We start from the raw sequence: 27,094 nt of genomic DNA, 5'->3' as shown, positions 1-27,094 counted from the left end.
ATCATTTATAATTAATTGTATAAATATTTTTCACTATATTTGATTTTATTAATTTCATAAATACGAGAAATTCCTAATCCGACCGCTTTCATTTCCTTATTGTAATACTAATTCCGACTGTTCCCGATCATTTTTATCCCTAGCTAGCTGGGTCAAAGTCTTTTGAGTAGAAAGCTTGCTTCACTTCACCTGCACCGTACGACGAGGGCTGCTCGGGGTCCCGGGTGCGACCCCGAGTGGACCTGTCACAGTATCCCACCCCCTCCAGAATTTCGTGTTTTGGGCCTAAACCCTGCCCAACAAATAGGCTCACTCGTGTTTTGTTGCTGGAATAATTTTTTTTGTTGCTAGAACAATTTTTTTTACAGAAACAATTTTTTAATTATTCCACTAACAAAAAAAATTATTGCGTCTTGTGTAATGATTTGACTGACAGTCACATGTGTCACTTCTAACATTTGCCGTCTCGATGTTGGCTTTATTTGGAGATATCGGTAGTGGGAATTGGATTGGAACACCAGCAGCAATTTAATTTTGCACGTGAGCAAACCCATCCCCCGATCTAGAATATGTCATCACCGACTGTCCGATCCAGTGTGCACGGCCATGATCGCCACCCGAACGTGTCCTCTCCGGGATGTTTATTCATGGCACGTGCGAATAGCCACAGTATCATCACACATATCCCCTGGAGATAATTATGTTCTAGAAAAAATAAAATATTCCAAAACCAGATAAAAGGATATTTGTTTATCTTATTTTGGAACATTCTAAACAAGATAAAAGGATATTTATTTATCTTATTTTGGAATATTCTATTTTTATTTATCTTGTTTCAAATATTTTTATTTTCTTTTGAAATATTATTATCTTCAAAGGATATGTACGATGATAGAGCCGTGCGATGAATAAACGCACGCGTCCTCTCCCACTAGGCTGAGTTACCGTCCGCTTCTGGTCCACCGACTTGGCGGGCCAGAAATACATGGGCTTTGTGTCCATTTAGGCCCAACACGAGGCTCCGAGAGAATTCCGCAAAACTGCCGGGTGCCCTCCTCCTCTCACTCGGGCGGCGGACGAGGCCGCCGACGGCGACGATGGGCGGCGAGGGGAAGTCGAGGAAGCGCCGCTCTTCTCCCTCCTCAGGTACCCGGAGATCCCTTTCCTCTCCCCTCTCGCGGTCGAACCCATCATCCTCTTCTCTTGGTTGTTTCAGGGGAGGAAGAGGGGAGGGAGCGGAGGAGGCGGGACAAGAAGGATAGCAGGAGGAGCAGCCGGGAGGACAGGGAGGAGGAGGAGGGAGACAGGCACAAGAAGAGGAAGAAGAGCAAGCATAGCGACAGGGACAAAGGGAAAGGTTGGATTCTTTCAATCGTCATAATCACGAACCAGTTCTGGCTCGTCAACCCTTTCTGTTCTATGTCTGCATCTACTTGTCTTTGTGTAATTTAGCTCTCTGAACCTCTGCTTGTTAATAGGTTGTTAGCTAAATTTCTAATAGCTCGGAGCCTCCGAGTACACACGGTAATGTGCACCGAACTGTTGCTAGGTTTTGGTTTTGATGTGTGTTTGTTTGCGTTGCAGAGAGGGATTCGAAGGAGAGGCATTCCAAAGAGAAGGAGAAGAGCAAGAGAAAAGACAAGGATGCAGTGAGTTCCCTGAACGATATATCCTCTGTTTCATTGGCCATTACTGAATAAATAGCTTGCTTACGAATGATTTGATTTATCTGAACATTGTAAATAAATTGCTGTAGAAGATTGAGCTTTCATTGGCAGTGGAACACTGCTTTGAATAGAACCAATTTGAGGAATAGTGTTGGCTTACCCTATAAGTAAAAGTGTAGACCCAAACTTAGAACTTGTTTCATGTTTCCAGTTTTGGCTGTGTCTTGAAAGAATGAATTAGGGATAAGAACATAGGGTATGTAAACATCTCTACAATTATCACTGCCGAAGTATAAGTTACTTTGTGTCGTCATAGACACGGGAGGTTCATGGAAATATCCAAGAATCTATTTCTCATCTGTAGGCTGAATAGAACATCGAAACTTGCCATAACGTGTTTTACCGTATGAAGGCTGAATTGAGGAACATGATTTGTTGTTACCATTCATGTTTAGTTCCCAAAAATTTTTCCTACAGTATCCATCACATCGAATCTTCGGACATATGCATGGAGCATTAAATGCAGTTGGAAAAAATAACTAATTACACAGTTTAACTCTAAACGACGAGACGAATCTTTTAAGCCTAATTAGTCCATGATTGTATATTAATTGCCAAACAACAACGAAAGTGCTACAGCATCAAAATTCAAAAAAATTCGCAAACTATACAAGGCCAACCTGAAATAGGGATGCAAGTATGCATTTTATGCTTTCTAGGATATTCCTTCCTCTGTGCTATCTTTTATGCTGTAACTTATTGAAAATTTGAAATATTAGTACGTACATTCCCGGTCCAAAGGCATGGGCTTTGGCCCACAAAGGTAAGGCAACGTCCGACGTCGACTACAATCCGGAGGACCCGCCCTCGGCGTACAACAATGCGACCGTCCACAGCTACCTCAATGAGTACACATCGATGGCAAGGGAGGTCCATGGGCCAGAGTACAATCCGAGCACCCAGGACCTTGATGCAGAAATGGTCATGAGGGTGGGAGGAGGCAAGAAGCACGGCCAGTGCTAGATTGACGACAGCACACTCGACACGGCCAGTACTCCCACTCTCTCGCAGATTCGAGCTAGGAGCACCAGCTCAAGCCCGGCCATACACCCACGGGCAGACACTGCACAGACCCAGATGGAGGCACTCCGGGTTATTTCTGTTTTATCCATCGTTCATTGATTTTTGCATACGTTTATGCTTTGTATTCTAACCCTAGGATTCAATATTATAGGCCCGGATAGAAGCAGATTTTAAAGCACAGCAGGACGAAATGGCGGCAAGGTGGCAGGCCGAGCGGGAGAGGATGCAGCAAGAGTTTCGGCGGAGGCACGAGGCTGAACTCCAGAAACTGGAGCAGGCTCTTCAGTACGTGCACTCCATGGGCGCAGCGATGGGTTTTTCGCTGCCACCATTCACTCTACCTGCACCTCCACCTCGTTTAGCTACTTCGGTGAGTGACTTGACAACCTTGTTGTTTCATTTCTCATAATGACTTAGCACTCTGAATGATGGATAAAGTTAGAATAATTTAGAACTAATGATTTAGGATACAACTACAATGACTAAGAACTTAGGATAATGCTTGTAGTTTCATTTCTCATGGTATACATGCTCACAACTTAGGATAAAGCTAACATAACTTAGTTCGAATGTTCCTAAGTTTAATCTTGTCTCACACATGCAATCTCTTCACCTATGTGCAGAATCAATCGGCCGCATCCAATAATGGGCCAGTCAACCCGAAGATGTCGTCGCCTTCGCTGCCTTAGTGGATGCCTCAGTGGTGGCTGCATCCGCCGCCACCGCTGGTGGCGGCCTAGTGAGTTGTATGGACTTGGTTTGTATGGACATATATGCTTGTTTTGCATTAGGACTTGTATGGACTATTGTATTGACTTGTCTGCACTACTAGTGGTTCTGGATGAACGATACTAGAGTTTATTTGCGTTTGTGGATTACTTGACTATATAAACTGCCTGTGATGTTTATTGTGGTATATGAAATACCTGCGATGATTATTGTGATATATATGAACCGCATGTAATGATTGGGATACCATATACGTGATCGAACAAAAAAAATCATGCAAAATATGGTCAATTTGCTGTGTGTTTGCAAAGAGACCATTACTGAAGCCATCAGGACATTTTTTGTCGTGTGCAAAATGTGACACACGGCAAAGGTGCCACCCTTTGCCGTATGCTTTTGTGGCGGCACACGGTAAAGGTGCCAGCCTCTGCTGTGTGTTTTCTCACATGGCAAAGGTGTCGTTCCCGTCAATCTGCTGTTTGCCTTACTTTTTTTTTGCTATGGACCAACTTAGCACATGATAAAATCTTTGCCATCTGTCCAAAAAAAAAAGACACACGGCAAAGGTGGCTTTACCGTGTGTGCCCTTGGCACACGGCAAAGAAGCTGCATCCTGTAGTACCAGTAGCCTAATTATTGGTCATAACCGAAACCTGGGATCGACCTAGGTTTGTGAACTCCAGTCCGTGGAATGGTAAAACAGGATTGTGGTTTATATGAATTCGGTGTTTACGTGAGTATGGTGATATTTTAAACTGAGTGCTGACCTAGGTTTGTGAACTCCTAGGTTTGGTTTACCCTACAGGTATTGGCAGCAAATTTCCAAGGGAATTGATGTTTTTAAAGAAATCAGCATTCCATTGAACCATTTTCGTAAATCACTGCTACCATAACTTAGAATATAATACAGTAATTAGAAAGAGTGGTCGTAATGCTATCCATCTTCATACGTAGAACACTCACATCCCAATACCGCTATTATTGTTGCTTGCACGCGCTACTTTATTACAGCCCCTTAGCTTAAAATTGGTAGAAAATAGGAGTACATCAAAGCTATCAACCATGCGACCATTGGAGACTTCCAACTCCCGGATGAGCGTGCGCTGATACCAGAGGAGCTAGCTCTTGGGATGAAAATGGGACGAAGAATTCTAGTACCGACCAATCATTTCTCACTGTATTTTATTATATTAATTTCACTAGGATAGTGCCCGTGCGTTGCTATGGGTCATATAAATTTTACTCAGATTTATATTAGATCATCAATTTTTTGCTCATTCACTTCGTGTACAAGCCGTGCCGTAATCATGCAAGGTATTAATTGTTCGGGTTCCAATTAGCATTCCAGTTGACAGATCAAGGAAGCAATGACGGACAGATCTCTCTATCCAGAAGGTAAAATGTTGACTGATTTCAACTGATTCAATAATATTCTGTGATAGAATAGAAGAGATAAAGATTCTCTGAATTCATCGGTATAATTTATGTACTCTCATAATTATCTAATCAGATCAAAAAGAAAAAAAAACATACATGCAAGCACGTGTAAACAAACTAAGTTCATGTATCTTTGTAATCCGTCCACTTAGCTTGTATGCAGGCTACAAGCGTCAGTGAACTCAATTTCTCGAAATGACGCAAACTAGTCAATGTTTATACTTATACTCTTACTCCTATGCACCGTGAAAAAAAAGGGTTGGGAGTGTCTGAACGTTGTGGGCGTGACACGTGTCGTGGAGAGAGGAAGCCCGACGCAGGGCATAGATTCGGCCCATACGTAACAATCAGCCTGTTCGTGTCCTAGAGAGAGGAAACCTGACACGGGGGCCATACGCAACAATCAGTCCATTTACATGCCCTCAAGCGTACTTCTCTTCTTGCTCTATACGCATACGTAATCATCAACACACCAACAATTTTGCTCTATATTTCCAAGTGGGCGCGGCGTAGCGCGCAATTTACCTAGTTAATTATAATGGTCGTAACTTGCACGTCCGCAGTTCGCTGCAATATATGCACGTATTTTGGACGGATTCCGATTTTGATTAGATGATAATAATCTGCCTAAAATCTCAAGCGGAACGGATTGCTTTGGCATTGATTATATATATAATATTGAATATTAGCGTTGATTACCGTAATAACTCTCTGCTCCTCATGATCGGCTCGCTTGCTGAATTCAGACCGTCAATTTTTTTTGCTTTTCACTACGTGTAGAAACCATGTCACGGTCGTGAGATATTGATTAATTGCCCAATTTTCAATTTTGATTCGGATTGATTTGTTGGGGTTCTGATTAGAATTCGATTGCATATATGCCCCCATGCGTGCTACGAACAAAGTTAGTGTATCGGATACGTATAGTTATTCGTATTTTAATGTATAAGGATTTACGTGATCGAGTCGTGGATGGAGAACTTGTTCGACTTGCATATGGGATGAACTAAGATCCACATGTCAATGACACAAAGTGGACCAAACCAAAAATTGAGGTGGAAATCTTACTCGTTTTAGAAATAAGTATATACAATAACAAATATGCCCGTGTGTTGCAATAAGGAGGAAAAAAAAATCCTTCCCACACTTGTAGCAAAAGAAAAAAAAGGCAACACTATCAGGTGACAACTTGATTTATGACCCACATCAAGTACTCCCAAAATGAGTTCCAAATTTTTGCATAAAGTGGGCTTATTTATAGTGTGACGTATCAGTGTTTTAAAGAAAGAGAGGGTTATCCTGACAACATAAGTTCTGTCAGTACCCTGCAACTGGGTACCCACTCCTACTGTGCCAAGACTCGTGTAGTTATCCATAACTACGTCCTGAGGAGCTGAGCAGCCGGACCCCTAGGGTCCGGCTCCATCTCACCAGACCAACGGTCCCGGACCCGCTTCCCGCTCGGGGACGGGTCCGGTGTCACTACGTGTCCCAGAGGTGGAAATGCTCAGCACCTGTGGCCGCGGACCCAGACCCCCGCAGGTGGGTCCGGGACCTTCACGTGCCTATCCGGACCCCCGTGAGCTCTCGGCTCGGCTAGCTGCTCGGGAGGGGTCCGGAGCCGCCACGTGTCACGCAGACACGGGCGCGGGCGCAAGCCTTCCGCTGGAAGCTCCCTCACCCACCCGCATTAAGTGCGAGCGGTTGAGGCGTGCTCTGCTGCCGCTGGGCACGAAGCAGCTTTTGTCAGTCCACACTGTGGATCGCCAGCCCTCCTGCCGCATTAAATGCTGGTGGTTGGGGCGTGCGCTGCCAGAGCAGAGCATTGGATACCCACTCACGGGTTGGACAGGCGTGACATGACAACACGATAAGCCCGCCTGTTTCCAAGGCGGCTCGTCAGTTACCAAGGCAAGCATTAAAGACTCAGCGCCGCGCGGATGGGCAACGAGTCATGATGACCAGCTACTAACTGGAGCAACAGTGCACGCTACTACAGCAGACTGAGTCAGTAGTTCGGCGCTTCATCATGACCTCGACGCGCGGCTCCAGAGGCTAGACTCTACTCCGACAGGGCAGCTCAAGACCATCCCTGGTCAGAAGCTACGCACGATAGCCGACGACAAGATCTCCGGATCTGAGGCATTGAAGGCCAAAGTGTAGTTTATAATACATCACCGAGCTCACCTATCGGAGCCCCGCTCAGTGTACGTGCTCCCCTTGGACATATAAAAGGGAGAGCACTCCCGCTAGAACACAGGCGGACACGGACACGAGGTTCCACAAGTTTTCACACATGCAGAGACAGGCATAGCTCCTCCCCCAGCTTGCACACAAGCTCAGGCAATACATCACACAGTGGACGTAGAGTATTACGCTCCGGCGGCCCGAACCACTCTAAATCCCTGTGTGCTTCCGTGTTCTTACGCCTCTAGATCAAGCATTCCTTGACTGCCTCAAGCACATCCTACACTTAGGATTAGGCGGGTGCATTCCGCCATCCGGCTGTGGTGTGGTTTTCCACACCACGACAAGTTCAGATGGCTTGATTGGATATATAGTTCAGTAACTGATTATGCGCACTCTCTGAACAATTATGAGGACGGCAAATATAGTTGCACAGCTCCTTCTTTAGTTTTATCTCTCTCTTTTTTTGTAACATGTTGTACCCAGACTGACGAAATATCAAATAGTTTTATTTTCATGATAGCAATGGATATCAAGACCTAACGATAAAGAGAATGTTGGAGTAACGGGCTTGGCCCATTACTTCTAAAGCATTAAAAGAATTTAAAACCCACTATTAATGCTAGGGAATCAATGCTTAATTCCGTACCGGGAATTGAGGAGGATCTCAACCGACTTAAAAGGTGGACTTCGTGTACACCACTTGTGAAGCCGGTAAGAGGAGGACGGTGAACCACACGCGCGCGCGCTCGCTCGCCGCGCCGGGCCGTGGCGAGGCGAGGCGAGGCGCGGCCGGACGTGACGTGACGTGACGTGCAGGTGCCGGTGCGACGTGATGTGCTGAGATGAGAAGGATGTTTTGCAGTAAAGAGTATTAAAATAGAGGGTTAATGTCGTCACTAATGACCGGACATTGAAGGCTCTTTACGACGTCCAGGTTCGTTGAACCTGAGGCACATTAACTGCCGCTCTTCAAAGCCATTCATGATGTCCAGGTTCGTTGAACCTGAGGCATATCGTGCCTATATAAACCTCCTCTTCAGGAGACCTCTCCCTTCTCCCTCAGCTGCTTTCTGCCTTCCCCACCGCTAGCACTGCGCGCACAGGTCTAGCGAGAGCAGGGCCTCCGGAACCTCTGCTCGCTGAAGGTCCTGCACGGGACGCGGGCAATTAGGTTTTTGGGAAGCGTCTTGACGCGACTGCTCGCTCCCTGAACGACTCCTTCGTCTACTTCCCGGCGTAACCGTTCGTGGGACTGCACTGCGAACATCTTCCTGCATCGACATAGTTCGGCTACTTCGAGCAAGACCAGTCGAATAGCATGTCTATTCCAGCTGGTAACGGCGCAACCAGTGCCTCCGGCACTGGTCCCGCCTTGGGGTACTTACTAAACCTACTCTGGTTTAATTCTTTGTTCATGCTTATTAGTGAGAATAACATGAACACATGCACATATCTTGTACACACATTATCATTCATATATATCATGAAATTGATATTAATATTTGGAATTAAAATATACCGAAAATTGCCTAGATATCTAACAATCCAAAAACCTAATTGTGTTAATAGGCTTTCGGTATCTAGCTTTGCTGCATCAATCAAACCACCACCTTTTGATGGTTCAAATTACAAACATTGGCAAGAGCGGCTTATATTGTGGTTAACACTACCGAGAGTGATCCATGTAAAAGAGGGTAAGCCTGAACAATTCTCTCCAGAGGAAGGGAGTGCGTTCGATGAGGCTGATATTCTCTTTCGAGGCTTGATCATTAGTGTTCTCGGTGATAACCTGGTGGATTCTTATATCCGGCTGCCAACTGGCAAAGCATTGTGGGATGCTCTTGAGGCTCAATATGGAGTATCTGACACCGAGAGTGAGTTGTATATCATGGAGCAGTTCCTTGAGTACAGGATGGTCGAAGACCGTTCTGTAGTGGAACAGGCTCATGAAATACATACTCTGGCAAAAGATCTCAAAAATTGCAGCAAAGAGTCCCCATGTGTGTTACCCAATAAGTTTGTGGCCGGAGGTATAATCTCTAAGCTGCCACTTTCTTGGAGGGACTTTGCTACTTCTCTAAAACACAAGAGACAGGAGTTCACAATAGATGGACTCATAAGGACTCTTGATGTTGAGGAGAAGGCGAGAGCAAAGGACATACGTGGGAAAGGAGTTGTTGGTGCTTCAAGTGCCAATCTTGTTCAGAAGAACAACTCCCACAAGAACAAGAAAAAGCCACCGCAGAACCAACCAAAGACTAAGAAGACAACCACTTTTAAGAAGAAGAAGAAGACGGGAGCTTGCTATGTGTGCGCTAGTACGGATCACTTTGCTGCAAAGTGTCCGAACCGCAAAGGCAACGACTCCGCCAACATGGTTATTAGCGAGCCTGGAGGAACTTCGGGGTACGGTAATTTATTACCTACTGTTCTTTCAGTCTTTGGTTCACCCGAGTGGTGGGTTGACACTGGTGCTAATATTCATGTTTGTGCTGATGCTTCTTTGTTCTCTTCTTACCAGACCGGCGGGACTTCCTCCTTGCTGATGGGGAACGGATCACATGCGCGCGTTCTTGGTGTTGGTACGGTAAATCTGAAGTTTACTTCGGGGAAGACCGTGCAGCTGAAGAACGTGCAGCATGTCCCCACCATCAAGAAGAATTTAGTCAGCGGCTCTCTACTGTGTAGAGATGGTTTCAAATTAGTCTTTGAGTCCAATAAATGTATCTTGTCTAAGTTTGGTACTTTTGTTGGAAAAGGTTATGAAAGCGGAGGCTTGTTCCGTCTTTCTTTGTCAGATGTTTGTAATAAAATTATATACAATGTTATTAACGTTGATGAAACAAATGTTTGGCATTCGAGGCTTTGTCATGTTAATTTTGGTTGTATGATGCGCTTAGCTAATTTGAGCTTAATTCCAAAGTTCACTTTTGTCAAAAATTCTAAGTGTCATGTGTGTGTTGAATCAAAACAAACTCGTAAGCCTCATAAGACCGCGGAGGCAAGGAGCTTGGCACCCTTAGAATTAATTCATTCCGATTTGTGCGAAATGAATGGAGTGTTGACAAAAGGTGGTAAAAAATATTTCATGACTTTGATTGATGATAGTACTAGATTTTGTTACATCTATTTGTTGAAGTCAAAAGATGAAGCTTTACACTACTTTAAAATCTATAAAGCTGAAGTAGAAAACCAACTTGAGAGAAAGATCAAAAGAGTTAGGTCAGATCATGGTGGCGAGTATTTCTCAAATTTATTTACTTTGTTCTGCGAGGAACATGGTATTATTCATGAAAGGACGCCTCCCTATTCACCTCAGTCAAATGGGGTTGCCGAAAGAAAGAACCGCACTCTAACGGATTTGGTTAACGCCATGTTAGATACAGCGGGACTTTCCAAGGAATGGTGGGGTGAGGCTATATTGACTGCATGTCATGTCCTAAACCGTGTTCCTACAAAGAATAAAGAGATAACTCCATTCGAGGAATGGGAGAAGAAAAGGCCAACACTGTCATACTTACGTACATGGGGTTATTTGGCAAAAGTGAGTGTGCCAATAACCAAGAAACGTAAGCTTGGACCTAAAACTGTGGATTGTATCTTTCTAGGTTATGCTATTCACAGCGTTGGATATAGATTTTTAATAGTGAAATCTGGAGTACCTGACATGCATGTTGGTACTGTAGCGAAAATGGCCTCTCATGCCATATTTCAATATAATATTTTGGCGATTGATGACACACACAACACTTGGACTAATGTGATTGTTAAGATGACTATTCTCAGGCTTTTAGGTTCAAGTGATGACAAAGAGAAGAGAGGCGTAGCAAGGCCCGAAGGGCCACCCCTACGGGGGTTCCGGTTAGCGGACGGGGGTCGAGGGGGAGCCGCCCCTCGCGGGTCTCAGGGCAGCGCCCTGAAACCTCTTCGGTCCAAAGGACAAGAATCGAAGAGACTGTAAAGAAATTCAATACACCGGTTGAACCGACGTTAAGGAAAAGACACACGCTGGTGTAATTGTCCAGAAGCTGGATACACTCACCGGATTAACCGACGTTGAAGAAAATGCATATGTCGGTGCATTGCCAAACGAAGACCGATGAAAATACATACACCGGTTGAACCGACGATGCATCGGTCAATTGCATCGGTTCAGTTGTCCAGAGAGGTGGTTTTTGGAGGAACGTGAAGAAGTTACAATCACCGGTTAAACCGACGCTAATTTTACATACACCGGTTGATTGCATCGGTTAAACCGGCGATACACCGGTTAATTGCTAACGGCTAGTTTTTCACGTAGCAGTTTACATACACCGGTTAAACCGATGATGGCTTTTGGGGTACGTCGGATTAACCGGCGTTGCGCAGTTTTCTGGCAGCTTTTCTCCAACGGCTATATTTGCTTGTGCTGCCTATATATACCCCCAAGGACGGGTCATTTGAGAGTGCTGGAGTTCAAGGAAGTATACAAGAGCTAAAGATCATCTCCAACCACCATAGAGCTTCATTGTACATCATATAGGCTTAAGCACACTTGTGAGAGTGCTTAGTGCTTGTTTAGGCTTAGTTCTTGAGAGAACTAGCTTGAGAGAAAGTCTTGCTGCGGCAAGCAACTTGTGTTCTCGTCGTGTGACCCTCCGACTTGGTGTGGAGTGACAACGACACTTTGTGCGGGGAAGGAGGCCCCTACTTGGTGTTAAAGCTCCAAGATAGTGAAGACGGTGCCGTGGTGACGCTTCGAGATAGACGGTGGCGGTGACCTCGTCTTTGTGACTTGGCGTCACTTAGCCTTTGCTTGTCGGGAGCCTTGGAGGCGTGGCAAGACGGTGATCAAGCGAAGAGACTCGGCATCCCATTTGTTCTTTGTGAGCAAGTGGCCGTGGACGTAGGGAGGGACTTTGGTGTCCTAACCGAACCACGTTAAATCGTGTGTCTTGGTGTCTTCACGGGAGTTTGCATATCCTCTCCCTTACCGCTTTACTTACCGCATTATGTTTCCGCATTTACTCTTTCTTGCTTATCTTTACTTTCCTAGTTAGTTTGATTAGGATTGGCTATAGGTTGCAAGTCTTTTGGGGTAAGTAGAGGGTAGCATAGATAAACCTTAGTCATAACTAGCATGTGTAGGACGTGTTAGGTTTATCTTATGCAATTAGATTGAGCCCTAGGATAGAAAAGCGATTAGCGACCCTATTCACCCCATCCCCCTCTAGGGTCGGACACCCCGGTGATCCTTACAGGTACTATAATGGAGTCCAGAGATGCTACATTTTTTGAAAACATTTTTCCCATGAGAGATGAAACAAGTTCATCTAGGCAAGAGTTCATCGAGGATGATGGCTCTGCTGAGCCGATAGAACACAATGAACATACACTTGTAGAAAATCCTGAGGAGGATAACAATGATGCTCCGAGAAAGAGCAAGAGACAAAGGACTGTAAAGTCTTTTGGTGATGATTTCATTGTATACCTCATAGATGATACACCCAGAACCATTGAAGAGGCATATTCATCTCCTGATGCTGACTATTGGAAGGAAGCAGTAAGGAGTGAGATGGATTCTATTATGTCTAATGGAACCTGGGAGGTCGTTGAACGTCCTTATGGATGTAAACCGGTTGGATGCAAGTGGGTGTTCAAGAAAAAGCTTAGGCCAGATGGTACTATTGAAAAGTACAAGGCTAGGCTTGTGGCCAAGGGTTATACCCAAAAAGAAGGAGAAGATTTCTTTGACACTTATTCACCAGTTGCCCGATTGACCACAATTCGAGTGTTACTTTCCCTGGCAGCCTCTTATGGTCTTCTCGTTCATCAGATGGATGTTAAGACGGCTTTCCTCAATGGAGAGTTAGAAGAGGAGATCTATATGGATCAGCCGGATGGGTTTGTATCAAAGGGTCAAGAAGGAATGGTTTGTAAGTTGTTAAAATCTTTATATGGTCTCAAGCAAGCGCCTAAGCAGTGGCATGAAAAGTTTGATAGAACTTTGACCTCTGCCGGCTTTGTTGTGAACGAAGCTGACAGATGTGTGTACTATCGCTATGGTGGGGCTGAAGGAGTAATTTTGTGCTTGTATGTGGATGACATACTGATCTTTGGCACTAGCCTTAATGTGATTAAGGAAGTCAAAGAGTTTTTATCTCAAAATTTTGAGATGAAGGATCTGGGAGAAGCTGATGTTATCCTTAATATAAAACTGGTAAAAGAGATCAATGGTGGGGTGATTCTTGCACAGTCTCACTATGTGGAGAAGGTGTTAAGTCGCTTTGGTTATAGCGACTATAAACCTGTCTCAACACCATATGATGCCAGTTTAATTCTTAGAAAGAACAAAAGGATAATGCGAGATCAGCTGAGATATTCTCAGATCATTGGTTCATTAATGTATTTAGCGAGCGCTACAAGACCTGACATCTCGTTTGCTGTAAGCAAACTGAGCCGGTTTGTTTCAAACCCGGGAGATGATCATTGGAAGGCTCTTGAAAGAGTAATGCGCTATCTGAAGGGGACAGTGAACTATGGAATTCACTACACCGGGTACCCAAGGGTACTAGAAGGGTATAGTGATTCAAATTGGATTTCTGATGCTGATGAGATAAAGGCCACAAGTGGATATGTGTTTACACTTGGTGGTGGAGCTGTTTCCTGGAAGTCTTGCAAGCAGACCATCTTAACGAGGTCAACTATGGAAGCAGAACTCACAGCATTAGATACCGCCACTGTTGAGGCTGAGTGGCTTCGTGATCTCCTTATGGACTTGCCGATAGTTGAAAAACGTTACCGGCAATCCTAATGAACTGTGACAATCAAACGGTAATTGTCAAGGTGAATAGTTCAAAGGATAACATGAAGTCATCTAGACATGTGAAAAGGCGGTTGAAATCTGTCAGAAAATTGAGAAACTCCGGAGTTATAGCCCTGGACTATGTTCAGACGGCTAAAAATCTGGCAGATCAGTTTACAAAGGGTATTTCACGAAATGTGATAGACAATGCATCTTGGAATTGGGCTTGAGACCCACGTGAGTCATTCTATAGTGGAAACCTATCATATGTGATCGGAGATCCCGTGAATTAGGATGGTGAAACAAACTAAAGTCTGACTGTGAGAAGAGAACCTTTGTGAAAAGGGCTCATTCAGTGTATAAGGTGCATTTCTCTTCTAATCTTTATGGCAGGTTGGTCTATACCTTAATGTGTGCCAGGTGGTTTCTTTTAAGCAAATGAGTTGTTTTCTTGAAACAAAGATGTTGTCCTACAGAACATCTGAAAGGAACACACCTATATGAGTTTGACCACTGGTCATGGTCTATGAGAATTGGGTATTCTCTAGAAACTCATGAAGGGCATGAAGTATGACTTATAAGCTCCAAACCGCGGGGATGCTTTTGCAGCCTAGTACCAGTGTAGGGCTCTGGTCAAACTTGTTTGCACAAAACTGGCAATTCAAGGCATAGTCCATTGCACAGTTGTGAATAAGTGTAGCCTTTGTCCTAGATGGAAGTTCAACTTAACAGTCTCTGTCGAATACTGGTATATCAATGAGGGAATGAGGGTATTTCTAGTGTGGCTTGAATTTCTTGGTGGGGATTGTTGGAGTAATGGGCTTGGCCCATTACTTCTAAAGCATTAAAAGAATTTAAAACCCACTATTAATGCTAGGGAATCAATGCTTAATTCCGTACCGGGAATTGAGGAGGATCTCAACTGACTTAAAAGGTGGACTTCGTGTACACCACTTGTGAAGCCGGTAAGAGGAGGACGGTGAACCACACGCACGCGCGCTCGCTCGCCTCGCCGAGCCGGGCCGGGCCGGGCCGGGCCGTGGCCGAGGCGAGGCGAGGCGCGGCCGGCCGGCCGGACGGGCGGTGCGGTGCGCGTGCGCGGCCGGACGTGACGTGCAGGTGCCGGTGCTGTGCGACGTGATGTGCTGAGATGAGAAGGATGTTTTGCACGGGACGCGGGCAATTAGGTTTTTGGGAAGCGTCTTGACGCGACTGCTTGCTCCCTGAACGACTCCTTCGTCTACTTCCCGGCGTAACCGCTCGTGCGAACGACTACTTCGTCTGCTTCCCGGCGTAACCACTCGTGCGAACGACTACTTCGTCTACTTCCCGGCATAACCGTTCGTGGGACTGCACTGCGAACATCTTCCTGCATCGACATAGTTCGGCTACTTCGAGCAAGACCAGTCGAATAGCATGTCTATTCCAGCTGGTAACGGCGCAACCGGTGCCTCCGGCACTGGTCCCGCCTTGGGGTACTTACTAAATCTACTCTGGTTTAATTCTTTGTTCATGCTTATTAGTGAGAATAACATGAATACATGTACATATCTTGTACACACATTATCACTCATCTATATCATGAAATTGATATTAATATTTGGAATTAAAATATACCGAAAATTGCCTAGATATCTAACATAGAAAAACAAATAAAGTGCTCAGTAAAGAAGGTGCAGAATTTACCTAACGAACGTCCTAGTATATGGAGGTGCATGCAGTTGTAGAACGTAACATTAAGGCAGCCGGAAGAACCTCCATCTCCCAGTAGCTGCGGCAACACCACGGAAGACGCATCTTGGGCTCTTTCCCACAAAGTACAGCAGCAAGCAGCCACACCCTTCACCTTCAAAATAGAGCAAACATATCTAAAAAACAGAGCAAACAAGTTTGCATCCACCTTAAATTCTAAGAACATGCTCCAAATTAAATTCCCCACGCCATCTCCTCCACTGCTCCTCAGAAATCAGAGCAAGCAACAGAGTGCCGACACTTTCCGCTTGATTTCTAGGAGCAAGCAAACATAGCCAGCGGCGGATCCAGCAGGGGGGCTAGGGGGGCTCCAGCCCCCCCTAAACTCCCATAATTACACGTAAAACACTGTAGCAAAAGCATCAAACCAGTCATTAAATTTTCACACAAATCAACATCTCCATTGTTTCAGCCCCCCCTTGCCTCTCATCCTGCATCCGCCACTGACATAGCAGCCTGCTTCTTTCCCGATCAAAACTCCGGTCCAGTAAATTCCATCCAATGATCCAATCCACGACTGAAGCCAAATTCGGTAAACCCTTCAACCCTCTGTACGGGTCAGCTGACCAGGTGCACGGAGAAAGAAGAAGAAAGCAGTGGGAATTCTGTTACCTCGCGTCCGAGTTTTGCGGCATCAGATAGATTTTGTGCCGAGGAATCAAATACAACATGTTGCGCAGGCTGCTACAAGGCTACATCGAACTGGATAGGGCAGGATATACTTCAGCTGGTCTCTACCTTCTACTGCACTGCTACTCTTACAGGTAACATTAACGACACTCATATTGCTCTCATTCCCAAAATCAGTGCTCCCTCCACCCCGAAGGACTTTAGACCGATAAGCCTTTGTAATGTCATCTATAAAGTTATTGCTAAATCTCTTGCTGATCACATCAAACATCACCTGCCTCACATCATCCATCCCACACAAGCTGCTTTTGTTCAAGGTAGGCACATAGCTTCCAACATCATCACTGCTCAAGAAATTGTCCACTCTTTTAACCTGAAATCGTGGAAAAGTAAAGCCTTCTTGCTCAAAATTGACTTGGCAAAAGCTTTTGACCGCATAGAATGGTCCTTCATAGTCTCTGCCATGCATAGACAAGGATTTCAGGAACATTTCATCTCTATGGTTTATGCTTGTATATCCAGCACCAAACTTTCAGTCCTTATCAATGGAGAAGCTGCCCCTGCCATCCACCCTCAACGAGGAATCAGACAAGGTTGTCCCCTCTCTCCCTATTTATTTGTGCTAGCAGCTAATGAACTGTCTCTAAGATTCCAGACTAACGTGCAGAATGACAGCATACAAGGGATCGTGCTTGGGCCGAGCTGCCCCAAAATTCACTCGCTCCTTTTTGCAGATGACTTGCTTATTTGTGGACAGGCAACTGAGGAGGAGGCAAACAACATCAGCAACACTCTCCATTAATTCTGCGCCGCCTCTGGTCAAACACCCAACTTCAGCAAGTCTGCCATTCTCTTCAGCAAAAATGTTGACCCAGCCACCCAGCAATTCATCAGAAACATTTTTCCGGTCCAGAACCTCACTCCCAATACCTTCCACCTCGGCCACCCTCTGATCTTTAGCCACACTGATAGGGCCAAAGCCTATGAATTCATCCTTAACAAATTTCGGGCCAAGCTCACCACAGTAAAGGCTAACAAACTCAACCATGCTGGCCGTCTCACCTACATCAACTCTGTTCTAGCATCCATTCCTATCTATTACATGTCTACTGTGCTCTTCACTAAAACTTTCATTGCCAAAATCACCTCCATATTGCGTAGATTCTGGTGGGCTGGTGTTCAAGAAGGCAATTCCTCCTCTCCTTTCCAGTTCAGGTCTTGGGACGACATATGTCAATCTAAAGACAATGGAGGATTGGGAATCAGAGACCTCCTTTCTGTCAACCGCAGCCTCATAATCAATGCTGCCTGGAACATAGCTACCTCCAAAGATCCCCATCTTGCTGCAATCATCAAAGCCAAATACTACCCTAATACCTCCTTCTGGCTTGCTAAATCAGGGCCTACTAAATCAGTTTTCTGGGCATCTATTCTTCAGATCAAGAGCACCTTTCAGCAACACTGCAAGATTCAAATCCACCGGGGCAATTCCAGCATTTGGTCTACCCCTTGGTGTCCTCTTTGGCGATCAATCCATGATCATCTTACTCTTCCCAACTACCGGCGCAACCTTCCGAGCACTATTGCAGAACTGTGGCACCCACTTACGCAGACTTGGAACCAGCAGCTTATTTCTGAGATCTTCAATGAACAATTTACCCAGGTAACTAACTCTTTGCAGGTTGTTCCCTCTAATCAGAATGACGTAATCACCTGGACACCGGCAACTAAAGGTACGTGCACAGCCAAAGAAGCTTTCAACCTACTCAATTCACAATTACAGATGCAGCTGCCCCAAGATGGAGCGAGAGCGGTCACCCCACGGGCAATGCACATCCTAAGAAAAACATGGAGAATCAAGCGCCTACCACCGTACCTAAAGACTTTCTGCTGGAGGCTCATCAGGAGGGCTCTGGCAACAGGCATCCGGGCAGGTCGACACTCCACTAAAATCAGTAAGGATTGTTGTACCTGTAACTCTCTAGAAGATGATGCACACCTTTTCTTTCACTGTACTTTTGCCCGGGCGGTCTGGTTCTCTGCCGCCACACCTCTTTGCACTTCCATGCTTCCCAATGAACAGGATGGAGTCCAAGAAATCATGTCCCACATACTTGGCCAACAAGCTGATGAGGAGCAGATCTGCACCATCTTAACAACTCTATGGTACATTTGGAGGGCAAGGAACGACAAACGATTCAACAACAAGACATGGACGGTATGGCAGGTTCATCATGCAGTAGCAGCGGAACTGGCACTTGCCACTGAGGAACACATCGATCATGAGCAGCCTCCGCTCCACATAAACATGAGACAAGGTATATTACTGTCCAATGCAGGTCACGAAGTACCAACACAAGCCAATGACGAATCACAAGGGGTCCAACATACCCATAGCCATCAGCTACCACTGGTACCCACACCTCCTCTCTACAGGATTGGCACACCTATCTTACTACAAGGACCCAGATGCTACACGGACGCTGCCACAGCACCAGACTTAAGTCAAGACCAAGATAGAAGAGCAGGACTGGGAGTGTTCATCGTCTACAACTGCTACACAACCTACATCAAAGCAAGGATGCAGCACTGCTCATCTGTGCTTATGGCAGAAGCAGCAGCTTTGCTGCTTGCTGCAAATGCCTTCTCTGAACTGCAGGTACAGGAAGGGACATTTCTGTCAGATAATCAACAGCTGGTGACATACTTCAACACCCATGACTCAGGCCAGCCTCCGGCGTGGAACATCAAGCACATCACTCAAGGCTTCATCAACAAGAACAGGAACTGCAACCATAGAATTTACAAGATAGCTAGAAGTCTGAACTCCACAGCTCATATTCTAGCTAATCAAGCACTTCATTCGCCTGCTATGAATGTAACTTTCTCCTGTGCTAATCAGGCTCATTCTGGTTCATGCCCACTACGTGTGGCATTAGAAGCTGTAAACTTGGAGTCCATCTCCATCCTTGCAGCGTCTTGCTGCTAATTAAAATGTTTGTTATCAAAAAAAAACATGTTGCCTGATCATGAATAGGAGTATGTTCCGTGATAGTTTATCCTGACTACGTGCGGGACTGTTTTACGTAGCATGCAAGGACTCGGCCCAACGGAGGACCCACCTGTACGTGATGAGTGGCAGCTCAAACCAAACACACAAGACAGACCAAATCAAAATTTTGGGTGAAAACCTTACTCGCTTTAATAATAGGTATAGATAAGTACAGAAAATTTCCCATCTGACTGCTTTTGTTTTCATTATTGTAATACCAATTATGATCTTTTCTGATCACTTTCATCCCTAGCTAGGTCGGTCGAAGTCTTTTGAGTAGAAAGCCGGTCTCGACAGGTGTGACCCCGAGTAGACTTGTCAAAGCAACCCACCCCTCTAGAATTTCGTATTTTGGGTCTAAAACCAGCTCAACGAAAAAATTATTGAAAGGAATAAAACCGGCCCAACAATCAAAAAATTCGTATTTCGTATTTTTTTTTGTTGCTGGAGCAATTTGTTTTTTGTTACAGAACAATTTTTCGATAGTTTCATCAATCAAAAAAATGTTCCACAACAAAGAAAATATTCTGTTTCTGTGATGATTTGACTGCCAGACACACTTATGACTCCTAACGTTTGCAGTCACGACGATGGCTTTGAAAATATCAGAATTGAGATTCGGATTGGAACACCAGCAGCAATATAATTTTGCAACGAGAGCAAACCCATCCCCCGATCAGCGATAGGTCGTCACTGACCGTCCGATCCACTGTGCACGGCCACGATCGCCACCCGGACGCGTCCTATCCCACTAGGCTGAGTTACCGTCCGCTTCTGATCCACCGACTTGGCGGGCCAGAAATACATGGGCTTTGTGTCCATTTAGGCCCAACACGAGGCTCCGAGAGAATTCCCCAAAACTGCCGGGTGCCCTTCCTTCTCTCACTCGGGCGGCGGACGAAGCCGCCGACGGCGACGATGGGCGGCGAGCGGAAGTCGAGGAAGCGCCGCTCTTCTCCCTCCTCAGGTACCCGGAGATCCCTTTCCTCTCCCCTCTCGCGGTCAAACGCATCATCATCTTCTCTTGGTTGTTTCAGGGGAGGAAGAGGGGAGGGAGCGGAGGAGGCGGGACAAGAAGGATAGCAGGAGGAGCAGCCGGGAGGACAGGGAGGAGGAGGACGACAGGCACAAGAAGAGGAAGAAGAGCAAGCACAGCGACAGGGACAAGGGCAAAGGTTGGGTTCTTTCAATCGTCATAATCACGAACCAGTTCTGGCTCGTCAACACTTTCTGTTCTATGTCTGCATCTACTTGTCTTTGTGTAATTTAGCTCTCTGAACCTCTGATTGTTAATAGGTTGTTAGCTAAATTTCTAATAGCTCGGAGCCTCCGAGTACACACGGTAATGTGCACTGAACTGTTGCTAGGTTTTGGTTTTGATGTGTGTTTGTTTGCGTTGCAGAGAGGGATTCGAAGGAGAGGCATTCCAAAGAGGAGAAGAGCAAGAGAAAAGACAAGGATGCAGTGAGTTCCCTGAACGATATATCCTCTGTTTCATTGGCCATTACTGAATAAATTGCTTAGGAATGATTTTGATGTAAGGTAAATTGCTGTAGAAAATTGAGCTTTCATTGGCAGTGGAACACTGCTTTGAAATATAACTAATTTGAGGAATAGTGTTGGCTTACCCTACAAGTAAAAGTGTAGACCCAAACTTAGAACTTGTTTCATGTTTCCAGTTTTGGCTGTGTCTTGAAAGAATGAATTAGGGATAAGAACATATAGTATGCAACATTTCTACAATTATCACTGCCGAAGTATAAGTCACTTGTGTTGTCATAGACACGGGACGTTCATGGAAATATCCAAGAATCTATTTCTCATCTGTAGGCTGAATAGATTGTAACGAACATGGCACCATTGATGCCATTTCGAGTGATTTTGGTGATCGAATGACAACACAACACTTGGACTAATATGATTGTTAAGATAATCATTCTCAGGCTTTTAGGTTCAAGTGATGACAAAGAGAAAGAGAAGATAGGCGTAGCAAGGCCCGATGGACTGCCCCTACGGGGGTTCCGCTACCCGGTTAGCGGACGGGGGTCGAGGGGGAGCCGCCCCTCGCGGGTCTCAGGGCAGCGCCCTGAAAGCTCTTCGATTCAGGAGCACCGGAAGAACCGACGCCAGGGCATCGGAGCATCCGATGGTAGTCGGAAGAACCGACGCCTTGATACTTTGGTGCAGAAGGGAATCGAAGCCAAGTCAGCCTATAGGCACCGGTTGAACCGACGGTCTAAAATAGGGCATCGGTGCAATGGCCGTCCTTTGTACCAGAGACGATGTCAAGTGCCCAGAAGAAGTTTCTTCAGCACCGGTTCAACCGACGGTGCATCGGTGCATACCACCGGTGTAATGACGTCAGCGTCCAGGAGAAGATTCCTTCAGCACCGGTTGAACCGGTGAGGCATCGGTGCAAAGCATCGGTTCAACCGGTGGTCTCTGCGTCAGCCATCAGGAGTCCAACGGCTACTTCGTGTTATGAGTGACCGGATGAACCGACGCTACCCTGCCAAGAGGCATCGGTTCTTCCGGTGGTACGCAGATTTTTAGCTAACCGTTGGAGCAACGGCTACAAGACTTGGTGGCCTATATATACGCCTCACCCTGGCCATTTGAAGATTGCTGGAGTTGCTGGACATCCCACACACACCCAAGAACATCTCCAAGCCATACAAAAGCATCAAGATCATATTCTTAGCCCTTAGCACACTTTGAGAGTGTTGTGTAAAGGATTAGCTCTTAGTGAGTGAGTTTGCAAGGCTTAGAGCCTTTGTGCTGTGGTTCATTAGTGAACCAAAACAAGAGCTTGGTGCGCCGGCACCTTGGAGCGTGGAGCTCGCCGGCAACGTCATCGACCCTCCGACTTGGTGTGGAGCGGCGACGACACCTTTGTGCGGGGGACGTGGAGACCCCCATCCTTTGTGGAGAAGCTCCTTAGTGGAACCCGGGGCCAAGGTGACCGTGATTGTGTTCACGGAAGAGACTTGGTGGCCGAGTAGCAATACTCTTAGTGAGTGCTACAACAACATGGATGTAGGTGTGCCTTTGTGGCTAACCGAACCACGGGATAAACACCCGCGTCAAGAGTTTGCTATCTCCTATCCCGCTCTTTAAGCTTCCGCATTTCATTTTAGTAATTTGTATGCCTTTACTTTCATAGAATAGTTTCTTGGTAGGAAAGGCTATAGATTGCTAAACTCTTTTGGGATAGGGGTTTTACACTAGAACAACCTAGTTGCACATATTGATAGCATGTTTTAGTTTAAGTTTTGTGCAAACTAGTTGGAGCCATAGGTCTAAGTTTTTATTAGTGCCTAATTCACCCCCTCCCCCTCTTAGGCTAGAGCACCCGATCACTTTCATAGATCAATAGAGCATCGAAACTCGCCATAACGTGTTTACCTTATGAAGGCTGAATTGAGGGACATGATTTGTTGTTACCATTAACCTGAAATAACGATGCAAGTAAGCATTTTGTGTTTTCTAGGATATTACTTCCTCCATGCAATCTTTTATGTTGTAACTTGTTGAAAATTTGAAATATTAGTACGTACATTCCTGAAAGATCTTTACAACCATGGTGTGCTTACATTGTGTATGATGTTTGTTACATGTCATGGTTTCCTGATCAATTGGTGGCAATGAGGTTCTTTTATGTTCGAAGTAGCTAGTTGTTAAGAACAGAAATAGTTACTCAAATTTATTTGACTGGACCCATGGGGTATGTATCTCATTGCAAAGACAGGAGTGATTGACATTTACTGAATTCAGTTTCTATTTTGTCCGGCCCCTTTGTCCCGCCTTGAATTATCTTTGTTTCTCATATTCCTCCCCTCACTTAAACAGGTCATCAAAGAAATATCTAAAGATGACTACTTTGCAAAGAACAATGAGTTTGCGACCTGGCTGAAGGAAGAAAAAGGCAAATATTTTTCAGATCTTTCTTCAGAGTCTGCTCGTGATCTGTTCCTAAAGTTTGTGAAGCAATGGAACAAAGGAAAGCTACCATCACAATACTATGAGGGGATTACAAGCGGTCCACGATCAGCACATAATTGGAACATCAAAGCGTGAGGCATGTTCTCCTTCATTGTGGTCTGCAGCATGAGGCATCTTGTGTTTTCCTGGCGGGATTTTCACTTAGTTGTGGTGTACCAGACTACCAGTACAACTACTTTTGATCTTATAGGTTATTGTAAAGCTGATGTGAAGAATGTGTTTCTAAAGCAGGAGGGTAAATCATAGGTCTCTAGTATCCAGTGTTTAACATTAATGCTAGTTTTTTCAATTATCATTACTGTTTTTATTCTGATGAAAATGAGCAAACCACCTGCTGAGAGAAAGCTTTGCTTTGATCGTAAGGGCATGTCTTGTTCATGCAATGCTAATATCTAAGGTTTTCAACAGCAGTAGATCCCCGTGTTGGCGTTTATGTCCTTTGGCAGTGTTTTAAAGGGGAGTAGGCGACATGGGCACAAGGAGACCCAAGGCGAGCTGGATACGCCCAAACGCCTAGGCATCGCCTTGGTGACAAGGTGTTATTGTTCCCAAGGCGAGCTAGGAACATGATGCATACTCGTTAGCTGAATGGATCATAATTCATCGGACAAGTTATGGTAAAGCTTACTCACCTCCTGTTATATCTACCTGGCATAGCAGCTTACGTTTGGTTCTTACGCTGAATTTGCTTTATTTTCTGTTTGTGCAAGAACTGAGCATTGGTATTCCGGAGATGCCAAGTTGGGTCCTTACATATGCTGAAGTATCATTTTCCTTGGAAGAGTTTCGTGCCGTTCTTGCTTGCGATGTAATTTCGTCATCGAAAACAGCTTTTCAGTTAATCAAAAGCTGCAATGTAAACTCAGGTCGGTCCCCTGTTTGCCCACTAGGCATAGTAGTAGTAATACTAATACCACCGAATATTCTGAACCATCAACAAAGGACCAAACAATCTGTAACTCTGTATACCAAGGAATGAAGCAAAGACAGTCAAATGAAAACTGACGAGCGTTACAGCTAGAAAGAGGAAACGATACTCATGTCCTTTACAACTCGGATTTCCCAGACCCTTGAAGAGGCAAACCTAAACTAATTTATTGCATGCTATGAACCTTGCCAAATTGCAACGGTCTCAGAGACCAAAAGCACTGATAAAGCTTAAAACGCAGTTCCTTGATGTTCAGAAGACACTTATTTCTTCAATGTTTGTCTTCTTCCTCACAGAATTTCGAGTACTTCTCATCATCCATCAGTGAATTGAGCTCACCTGAATCACTGAGCTTAACCTTGATAATCCATCCCTTGTCATATGGACTTGCATTCACCTAACCAGAAAAGATAAACATTGACTAATCTACCAAGGATAGGCTTATTTCAGTTGAGTCCTGGCTACTATGAGTCGCAATGCTTACCAATCCAGGTTCCTCGCCTAGTTTCTCATTCACTTCAACGACCTCTCCAGATACTGGTGAGTTGATATCACTGGTTGCCTTCACACTTTCAACAGCGCCAAAGTTCTTTCCCTGGGATACACTGATGCCAACTTCTGGCAGCTCCACATACACAACATCGCCCAAATGATCCTGGAAGGCAAAGGAAAGAGACAAATGTTAAATTAATCTGTGCAAACCCTGATACTGCATGCTGAACATGATAGGATATATTCGAACTCATGTCTAGGCAACATATTGCATATATAACCTATCATATTGAGGGCCCAACACCAAAATTTGCTTCACACTTCACACTAAGAGTAATAGAAATATATGAATGTATCAACCTGGGCATGGTCAGTAATCCCAACAGTTGCTGAATCACCCTCAACCTTCACCCACTCATGAGTATCAGCATACTTCAGATCCTTCAGCACTAAAAGAGCAGGGGAAATGAGAAAGATTTAGAGCATGCAAATGTTGTATATGTATTAAGTGGGCATTTCGGGGCAACAATGCACGCATAAAAGAGTACTATACCAACCCAATCCAGGACTTCACTAATCTATCTGTTGTAAAATTGAAGAAAAAAAGGATGCTTCCAACAATCAATATTTAGTCAAATATTTGATAGAAAATCAAATCTCCTGCAAGGAAAACCATCATTTTTTTTCAAACATTTTTTTACAGAACAAACTCCACAATACAAATCTCGGTTCCTGAGACAATTTCTTCTGCACCTATTCTGAAGCACAGTTTTGCCAACACAGCTATCTATTCATAAGACAAAAGGCAAAGAAGAAAGACTTAAGAATTGTAGTGTTGTGAAATTCCATCATCTTATAGAGACCTATGTTTGTAGTCCGTGCTATGTTTGAAGTCAGCATTTTTCTTCTAATGGATCTTTCATATAAGCCTATTCCTAAAAATAGATGCATGTATCTTAATTCTAATGTACAAAGACTCCTGCAAGAATCAATCTGAAAACTTTCACAATTAGTCGGCAATTCGCAGCATGGTATCGAAACTAAAAAAAAATGCATCAAACAACACAACACAACGAAAATTAATTTCAGTCTGTGAAACATTGCCCTACTCATCAACATCTAAGGCTAATCTTAATCTGAGAAACTAATCTTCTAAAGACAGCAGTGTACCCAAAGGCAAAACTACGATCTTTTCCATACATGTCACCATGAAATCATCCTGAATGGAACCCGCATTCATCTTCAGAAAAGACTAAATCTTTCACCCCAAAAAGGAATCGAAGCAACTGGAATTAAAGAGCGGCGGCGGCTAAACCCCGTCGTAAACCCCATTCCCTGAACTTATCTGCCGCCTGATGCGCGCAGAGTTCCCCAAATCAAGAATCAGTCCACATATCCGATCTTTACGCCCATAATCCAACAAGATCATGCCGTATCAACAACAAGGAGCCGTGATCCCACGCACCAGAGCGCAGGAAACGGCATGCCACACCCCCGAGGACAAGGTGACGACGGAGAGGAGGGAGAGATACGTACCGGTGGAGAAGGCCCTGGGGAAGGTGGAGATCCTGAGGTAGGCGGCGGCACGAGACGCCCACAGCAGCCGGGAGGAGGCGGCCATGGCCATGATCCGTGGAGGCGGCGGAGGAGAGGGGCTGGTTGCTCGCTGCTCGGCGCCGCTTCCGCTCTGCCGCCGCCTGGCCTGGTTCTTTCGGTGTGGTGGTGGGCTGGGGGCCTTGGCCTCGGCTCGCCTTTTCTGCAGATTGGAAAAATATAATGGAAAAAATTGGAAAGTTGGTGGTGCTCTTGCAAACTGCAAAAGCCATTTCTTTCCTGCTAGGCCATGGCCCATTTGTAGGCCTCTTAGTATTTTCCCTTTATTTTTCTACAATTTTATTATTTTACCCCTTGAGTTCTCATGATATATGGAAAGTTGACGCCTACCCTTGTATTTTAGCAAGAAAGTCATCATGTTGTCAGGCTTCCGCTCCATGGCCAAAAAGTCAAGAACCATGAAAATCAAAATAAGAGGATGTTGATCTGATGGATCAGATTGAAGTTTTCATAGTTTGCACGAAGAGATTGGTTTGCATCTGATATGTTCCCTATTTATTTAGGTGGCCAAGGATTGTTGTCTCCATGATCAGTTGATACTCCTTGTTTTTTTTTTGAAGTTAAGATACTCCTTATTATTGCATACTGTATTTGCGATGAAGGGTTACATCACGAAATTGGCACCAAATTCCACTTCCAAGTGACGCCATTTGGTACTGATTTGAGGCCTAATATAATCACCAGATTGAACTGATGCTGCCCCAACTGCAACGCTGCCCTTGACCCTTTAGGGA

At 45.0% G+C, this 27,094-nt stretch overlaps 4 protein-coding genes across 6 annotated transcripts; 3 read left to right on the top strand and 1 right to left on the bottom strand.

Moving 5' to 3' along the window:
* The first annotated feature begins 1,002 nt into the window (after window positions 1–1,002).
* LOC120664773 (CAX-interacting protein 4-like) lies at window positions 1,003–3,698 on the top strand. Of its 3 annotated transcripts, XR_005671044.1 has the most exons (6): window positions 1,037–1,146; window positions 1,217–1,357; window positions 1,585–1,649; window positions 2,447–2,819; window positions 2,902–3,120; window positions 3,374–3,698. XR_005671044.1 is itself a non-coding variant. In XM_039944141.1 (5 exons), the coding sequence occupies exons 1-5, from the start codon at window positions 1,098–1,100 to the stop codon at window positions 3,437–3,439; spliced, it is 540 nt and encodes a 179-aa protein (XP_039800075.1). In that variant the 5' UTR covers window positions 1,003–1,097; the 3' UTR covers window positions 3,440–3,698. The 3 variants fall into 3 exon arrangements, 1 of the variants encoding a protein (XP_039800075.1); XM_039944141.1 differs by lacking the exon at window positions 2,447–2,819 and having other exon boundaries at window positions 1,003–1,146; XR_005671039.1 differs by lacking the exon at window positions 1,037–1,146 and having other exon boundaries at window positions 1,274–1,357; window positions 1,585–2,819.
* A 13,376-nt stretch (window positions 3,699–17,074) lies between these two features.
* On the top strand, window positions 17,075–19,287 carry LOC120648186 (the record flags this gene model as incomplete). Its single annotated transcript, XM_039924925.1, has 1 exon — window positions 17,075–19,287. A coding segment is annotated over one exon (2,187 nt), but the record flags the coding sequence as incomplete, so codon positions are not given.
* Window positions 19,288–20,136: 849 nt separating this feature from the next.
* Window positions 20,137–23,688, top strand: LOC120664985 (style cell-cycle inhibitor 1-A-like). Its single transcript, XM_039944426.1, has 4 exons — window positions 20,137–20,291; window positions 20,362–20,499; window positions 20,727–20,788; window positions 23,174–23,688. The coding sequence occupies exons 1-4, from the start codon at window positions 20,243–20,245 to the stop codon at window positions 23,399–23,401; spliced, it is 477 nt and encodes a 158-aa protein (XP_039800360.1). The 5' UTR covers window positions 20,137–20,242; the 3' UTR covers window positions 23,402–23,688.
* A 576-nt stretch (window positions 23,689–24,264) lies between these two features.
* Window positions 24,265–26,564, bottom strand: LOC120664900 (glycine cleavage system H protein 2, mitochondrial-like). Its single transcript, XM_039944321.1, has 4 exons — window positions 26,283–26,564; window positions 25,107–25,195; window positions 24,739–24,909; window positions 24,265–24,651 (listed from the first exon to the last, which is right to left on the bottom strand). The coding sequence occupies exons 1-4, from the start codon at window positions 26,371–26,373 to the stop codon at window positions 24,526–24,528; spliced, it is 477 nt and encodes a 158-aa protein (XP_039800255.1). The 5' UTR covers window positions 26,374–26,564; the 3' UTR covers window positions 24,265–24,525.
* Window positions 26,565–27,094: the final 530 nt, after the last annotated feature.

This window comes from Panicum virgatum, chromosome 1K (genome assembly GCF_016808335.1).
Source record: "Panicum virgatum strain AP13 chromosome 1K, P.virgatum_v5, whole genome shotgun sequence".
Lineage (NCBI taxonomy): Eukaryota > Viridiplantae > Streptophyta > Magnoliopsida > Poales > Poaceae > Panicum > Panicum virgatum.
This window is presented reverse-complemented; position numbering and strand designations above follow the sequence as displayed.

Excerpts from the sequence above, each read along its gene's own strand:
- LOC120664773 (XM_039944141.1), top strand. The coding sequence starts at position 1,098 with ATGGGCGGCGAGGGGAAGTCGAGGAAGCGCCGCTCTTCTCCCTCCTCA. Across the intron at positions 1,147-1,216 it reads CCGCTCTTCTCCCTCCTCAG|GGGAGGAAGAGGGGAGGGAG; the intron begins GTACCCGGAGAT and ends TGGTTGTTTCAG. Across the intron at positions 1,358-1,584 it reads CGACAGGGACAAAGGGAAAG|AGAGGGATTCGAAGGAGAGG; the intron begins GTTGGATTCTTT and ends TTTGCGTTGCAG.
- LOC120664900 (XM_039944321.1), bottom strand. The coding sequence starts at position 26,373 with ATGGCCATGGCCGCCTCCTCCCGGCTGCTGTGGGCGTCTCGTGCCGCC. Across the intron at positions 25,196-26,282 it reads CCCCAGGGCCTTCTCCACCG|TGCTGAAGGATCTGAAGTAT; the intron begins GTACGTATCTCT and ends CTGCTCTTTTAG. Across the intron at positions 24,652-24,738 it reads TAGGCGAGGAACCTGGATTG|GTGAATGCAAGTCCATATGA; the intron begins GTAAGCATTGCG and ends TTTTCTGGTTAG.
- LOC120664985 (XM_039944426.1), top strand. The coding sequence starts at position 20,243 with ATGGGCGGCGAGCGGAAGTCGAGGAAGCGCCGCTCTTCTCCCTCCTCA. Across the intron at positions 20,500-20,726 it reads CGACAGGGACAAGGGCAAAG|AGAGGGATTCGAAGGAGAGG; the intron begins GTTGGGTTCTTT and ends TTTGCGTTGCAG. Across the intron at positions 20,789-23,173 it reads AGAGAAAAGACAAGGATGCA|GTCATCAAAGAAATATCTAA; the intron begins GTGAGTTCCCTG and ends TCACTTAAACAG.